Source organism: Drosophila guanche, unplaced genomic scaffold, assembly GCF_900245975.1.
Source record: "Drosophila guanche unplaced genomic scaffold, DGUA_6, whole genome shotgun sequence".
Classification (NCBI taxonomy): domain Eukaryota; kingdom Metazoa; phylum Arthropoda; class Insecta; order Diptera; family Drosophilidae; genus Drosophila; species Drosophila guanche.
In genome coordinates, this window is record NW_022995748.1 from 7,187,969 (window position 1) to 7,194,463 (window position 6,495).

The following is a 6,495-nucleotide window of genomic DNA, read 5'->3' on the forward strand; positions in this document are numbered from 1 at the left end:
CATCTAGATGAACGCGTCTGGGTATATGCTTGTCTGGTCAAAGGACCCTCTCCCACAAACGATTCACTAGAAGGTGTATGTATACTTTGGCTCTTGTTTTGTTGGACTCTCGTTAAAAGAAACAAATAATTGATGCGATAGCATGGAGTAATAACTATTAACAGGGATCAGACGGTGACGTTAGCGGAAGAATAATTTTAGAGGAATACTTTGTGGATATATTTAAATGAGGTAAAAGCAAAGCAAGCAAAGTAAAAGCATTTATGAATCTGACTAATCTCAGAGTGACATTTGCCACAGTCCTATCACATTCCGGGAACTCCATACCATTTCCCAGAAAGCATGTCAACCCCTCCATCATGTCGAATGATATCTGATAATATTCAACATAAAGATGTAAACAAAAGAGCAAAACAAAAAGATTTTAACCCAAATTAACTTCACCCGAGGCGCGCACACACACACATAACAAATTGCCATTGGCCACAATATACTCGGAGGCCCATACCGAATCGAGGACAACATGGATCAACGATAAAACGCCTGCTCTAATTACACACAATGGGCAATAAATAAAACATTGACAAATCAAGATGTTTTTGTGTCTGCTTGAGGGCACTCCCCTAAGCTTTCTTTTTTCCCCAAACATCAGAGAACGCCCACTCACAAAGAAATCGCCAAAAGCTGAAGTAGGAGTAGCAGAAGAAGTAGAAGAACAAACCTAAATCACTTGATTATGGGGATACTTTCCCAATCATTAATCTTCGAGGGGAATGCAAGTGTATATGTGTGATAAATGACCATGGGAAAAGCCATATTAATAACTAATAGATGACAGCATAATTGTGATTTACAAGAGCGAAATAAATAGATTTTTATTAGCCAGCGTGGAAAAGCGTGACGGGAACATTTACCAGGAAACGAAAGGTGGGGAGGAGAAAGTGTACACAGAATTTACTCAATTGTTTTGAGTGGAGCTTTCCTCATTCATTCCCCCATAAAGTCTACTTTCTCTCGGCCCTGCAAATGTTCAAGTGGCCGCGAGCAGCTCTTCAGACCAACTCCATTCCATTTAGCCATCGTCAAGTGAACCTGTTGGCAGTTTAGAATGCGAAAAGTGCATTTCAGCAGGTTTCCACGAAAAGCTTAATGGACATTTTATAGCACTCTCCATACCGCTCTCCACCGCACACATGCCCGACCGCCCGTGCGCTCCACACAAAAATAACAGAAAAGAGTTGGCCCGGGTGTCATGCATCATTTTAGCATTTCAAATACGTAGGCACATAAAAATCTCTTAACACCAAGTCGACTGCAGAAATGAAGCAAACAAAACGCAAAACTGGGAGAGCAGGAGAAAAAAAACTGCAATTGTAATTCAACTTCAGTGTTTCCAAACTGTTGGAATGGCGCCCAGAGGGGCCAGGCGGCCGGGAGGCCAGGGAGCGACCGACGGCCGGCAATCTGACTGCTCTCAAAATGAAAAATTGAATTTGTTGCCTGTGCCTCACACACTCATCGCAGACGCGGAAAAAAATGAGAAACGAAAAAGAAAAACGAATGTCTTGCTCTTAAATTGAAACGCTCGTTACGCACACTTCGCACTGTTTATATGCGTGAAATTCGCCTTGATTTATGCAACAATAGCAGTTGGGAGGAAAAAGATATGCAGCTCTCACGGAGAACAGGTCAAAGTGCATTAAACATATTACGAATAAATTTGAAGTTATGAACTAAACATAATTGAATTTTATGGTTGCAAACTTCAGGTAAATGTGAGTGGGAGAAAAAGAAATTTAGAACTGCTCTTCTTGTAAATAGATTCGCGGCGATTCTGCCATTAAAATGGGTATGTAATTATAGAAGATTTGTTACAAATAACCAAAAAATATATAAATAATTGTTCTTTCTTTTAGCGGGAAGGTTAGCGGTGTTAGGATGTTTGTTCAGAGGACGATGGCGGCGGCAGATAATCCTTAATAATCTTCGCATCTCTAAAGTAAACGGCTGTACTCGTATCCGAGTTGTCTTCCAGTGTATTGCGGCGTTGGACTATCCATAAAGGAACGTGCTCTTCATCATCGCTCTCCCCATCAGTGGACTTATTTTCGTGAAAGCCAAAGAACAAGCTGGGCTGCTGGCTCACACTTTTGTGGACTGCTACGGGCATCTCTCCCTGACTACGCATCGAACTCTTGCGATCTTCAGAGAACCGCCTGCCCAGATAGGCACGCTGCTCCATTGTAAATGCCGGCACACTTTTGAAGGACATAAGTTCACAAAATATCGCGTTCTCAACTGTTTCGAATGATGCGAGCACGTTTGACACGTAGGAGCGCTCGATTCCCCCATAGACCTGGGGCCAAGTGGGTGCCGACAGAATGCACCACAGCTGGAAGGCGCTGTGGTTGATCTGGAACCCTCGCGTCTTCTGCAGATGATCGATTATCTCCAGAAACATGTACTCCTGCCCATGGGTCTCTATAGTCAGCGGAAGCTCGCTCTGCATCGGCGAGAATGGCGCATCCAGTGAAAGCTGAGCTGCTCCCCAAATATAGGGCATCACGTAGTAGTCGTCCATCGAGCTCCTTGAGTTTTTTGTCAGCGATAGCGAGTAGGTCAGGATCAGGCGGCGAATCAGCCGAATGTAGCGGTGGAAGAGTAGCAAGGCCGCGGCCACAGTATCCTCAGCAACCAGTATGCCGGCCCTGAACAGGCTGCAAAGGAAGAACAGGAACATTAGTTCGTTGGCGGGGCCAAACTCGAGGCTGCTCGAGCAGCCAAAGGAGCGCCGCAAGTACTGTCCCAGTTCGTTGATGTGCTTGCACTCTGGCTGCAATGCCTCATCGAGTATCGAGAATACAAACTGCTGCATCTGGCGTGTCCAGGTGCGGTAGGCCCTGGCGGAGGTCTGCTGGGACTCCAGCAATGTATCGGAGCTGTCGAACTTGGGTGTGCACTCGGCTAGGAGTATCTCCAAGCCATCGAAAATTTCACACAGTCTTAGCATCTGCTTTGAGACTGGGTAATCGCTGTTCAATTTGATTCCCTGTATGGCCATGCTGGTGCTGCTGATGTAGGCGATCGTGTCATTGTAGGCCCGCGAGCGAACCCAGCCGTCAAGCTCCTCCAGGCATCGCACATGCCTCCTCGGCCCGTTCTGCGCTAATTTTGTTGCGTGCAACACCTGGTCGCTAGGGTCGCTCACATCATACATGCGTTTATTCATCCTGAAGCTATACAATTTTTAGGTTTCTGTTTCGGAAAGTAATGCTTTCTGAGGTATTTCCCATGACCAACTAAAATCGCATAGTTCATTAAATAAAATATACAATAATAAAAACTCTGTTCAAGTAACTTTTATCTGTGCCTTCTTCTATACCTGGACTTATATGTTGGCACAGTGCAGCAACTGCTGGCAAGTGAGTTACGCTATACATCAGCCACTGTCTTGTCATAGCTATAGAAAATAAATACTAATCCATTTCAGGCTATGGCTACGATTTTCCTGAACTGTGGCCAGAAGGAAGAAGGAAAGTCTGCAAGAAAACGTCTTAAAAGACATTAAAGATGGCATGGGATGGCATCTTAATGCAATCCACAGAGGCTAATCATTGAATTATATATTTTAAATGGAAGCCCTCCCTTGCAAATTTAGCAGAGTGTTATTTTTATTTAACAGTTTAATTTTCACCCAAGCTGCTCCAAAATAATTTTCAAAATTATAAATAAAGTTCGTAAAGAAAATATTTTATTTGGAAACTAAAGAACATTTTTGATTTGTTTACCACCTGCAAGGCGAATAAATATAATCTCTTTTCAATGATTTAGTCAAAAGTTTATTTCTTATTGTTCTCTTAGAAAGTTTTGGCTGCAAATTAATCCACCTGCACGACGGAAATGGCTGCTGTCCCCCGTCTTTCCTCAAGATGCAGCTTGCAGCAATATCAAACTATTAAAAATTATTCATTAAATACAGAACACAATAAGACGAGCAACAGCGATGGCAGAAAGTGCAGTCGGAAAACATGGAAATGAAAAAGTTGACTGCCTCTCCAGCTCCCTCAAGCCAGGCCAAACAATTGCGAGGTGCCGCCTTTTCAGAGTTTTTATGCTCGGAAAAGTATGGAACGAAATTACATCTGTACGGTGCAGCGTGGCCGAGGTGTGAGAGGAGGCGAGAGGAGTGTACGCTGATGGGACGAAGTCGAGTCGGAACTGAATCCATGAGCAGAAGCAGGAGTCGGAAAGCCGCCGTCGAGTAGTGAGCTGAAAAACGCCAAACTAACTAGACTTTCACTTTATTATTCATGAGAAGTGAAAAGCGTACATTGCAACAGCCAGCAGAAGATGACGAAGAGGAGAAAAGAGGAGGGAAGAGTGAAGGAGTAGAAGGAGCAGCAGAGCAGACGGAATGGGATCAGTGGGGGATTGCCGAAATGACTAGCCAGAAATGATGTGATGTGGGGCGTGGCTGGAAATTAAATGAAATTAAATGCAGCAACAGAATGAAAAGCCAGAGCAGAGTGACAGAGGGTCGCCCGCTCAAGGTGCACTTAGAGAAATGCACATGACGGAAGTTTGCCATTCAAAGTATATTTCATTTGGCTTCGTATTATTCTGAAGATATAACTAGTAATAGTTGTATATTTTTTTGCAGTGTGCAGAGTGCTTTTCACTTTGGGTATTCAAGCAAAATGAAATAATTTTTAAATGAAATTGCGTTGCCTTTTTGATTTGCACAAGGCGCACGGCTCTCCCACACCTTTAATCAATTCTAATTAATTTGCCAGAAAATGTACAAATATAATTTTTATAAATAAGCAACACTAATCGTCGCACCTCTGGCCCACCATCCTGCCACTACTGCCACCGCATCGCCACTAAAGGCCAGCAATTTGTTTCTATTAACAAAGCTGCGCCTACAAATTGCCCATCATTTATCAAGCCCAACTAAAGGCAGCAGCATGGAGAGGGCGTGTATATCGTAGATGTGTGTGAATGGTGTCAAATGGTCAGGGACAACAACACACACCTGAGCAATTGCTAATGGTGTGGCGTTCAGTATCATGAAAAGCAGCAAAGATAACTTGACTAAAAGTGGAGGCAACGAACAGGAGCATGCCCTGCAATCAATTAGAATGGCAAAAGAAATATCGAGCAAGCAGCATTCTTTTTCAAGCTAACCAAGAGTTGGGCACTGCGATTACTGAAAGAAACGAAAACATGAGTCCTTTAATTAAATTTGTTGAGCTAATTTATTCACGTTTTTTTGTAAATTCTCGCTCATTTTTATTGTATTTTTAAAATGTAGAACCACAAAATATTCCACATCCAACTCACATGTGTATACACATTTGTACCCCCACATATCAGCAGCAATCAAGACAAAGGAAAGACGAAAGCGAAAATGGAACACACATCATATTCACAACTATATTCGAGACATCCACACACATGTGTTCGGCCATTGTAAAGGGGACATCAGATACAAAGGCTACACGTAGATGCCGTCATCATCAGAGATGGCCAATTTGAAGTCATCACTCAGCGCTGACAAACAAGCGTCCGACGTCCGTGGTCGGATGGAGGAGGAATCGGAGATGCCTTGGGCACCCCCAAACCGCCACCCGCCGAACGAGTCGGTGCTCGTTCTGGGTTGGTCCGATAGCACGCGCCACGCACACACACACTTCAAAGGGACCAGAACGGGATAGGAATAGGGTGGGTGAGGGGTGGCACTGGGCCGGCTAGGTCCGTGTGAATCGAGGCCGGGAAAGTCAGCAAGTCAGCAGAGTTCCCATTCCATGGGATGGGATCCAACATAACTCACAAAAACACATCAATTATGAGGGGCCTCCACATATGGCTGGTGAGGGGTGTCAGTGCTGTGCCCAGTGCTCTTTATTAATGACAGCTAAACATTCAGGGAGCGAGTGCGAAGGAGAATGTCTGTGCGTGGCCTGGCAGGTGGGAAAAGCTAAGTCCTGACCCTGGCCACGCTTCAAGTTGTTCCCTCACTTTGAGTAATGTTCGCTTGTCAAACCGCAACCGAACTGGACAACCATAAGTCATGCTTTTGGCAATACAGCCAAGTAAAGTGCGACCAGACGGCTACTTGGCAGTTGCAATTGCAAAATGTCGATGGGAAACGTGTAGGACACGGTGATGGTTTCGTCACTGCTGGCTCTAATTTGGATTGGGTAATGATCCGAACATCCGCAATATTATTCCAGCTGTTCTAAACTGCTTAATTGTGTTTTTGTTTCATTATTAATATCGTATGGGAATAAGAAAATAGGTCAAATATCGTTTCATCTCAAGCTTGCAGTCATTCAAAAATAATCATTGTTCGAGAATCCTTCATATCCCCCCATTCATATCCCGTTCCCGATCTGTTTCCCTCTCCCCCCAACAATTCATCAACTTTGTTAAGAACACATCTCAATCCTACCGGGGCGGACTATTAAAACTTAAATCGACTTCTTTTGCAAA

At 44.0% G+C, this 6,495-nt stretch overlaps 1 protein-coding gene across 1 annotated transcript; it reads right to left on the reverse strand.

Annotated features, from left to right (window-relative positions):
- Positions 1-1,901: 1,901 nt before the first annotated feature.
- On the reverse strand, positions 1,902-3,282 carry LOC117584091 (serine/threonine-protein phosphatase 2A activator). The gene has a single exon (XM_034272839.1). It carries the CDS (start codon positions 3,227-3,229, stop codon positions 1,934-1,936), a length of 1,296 nt encoding a protein of 431 aa, XP_034128730.1. The 5' UTR covers positions 3,230-3,282; the 3' UTR covers positions 1,902-1,933.
- Between the last annotated feature and the right edge of the window lie 3,213 nt (positions 3,283-6,495).

What these genes read in the sequence shown, in the direction of transcription:
- LOC117584091 (XM_034272839.1), bottom strand. Translation starts at nt 3,229, where the DNA reads ATGAATAAACGCATGTATGATGTGAGCGACCCTAGCGACCAGGTGTTG.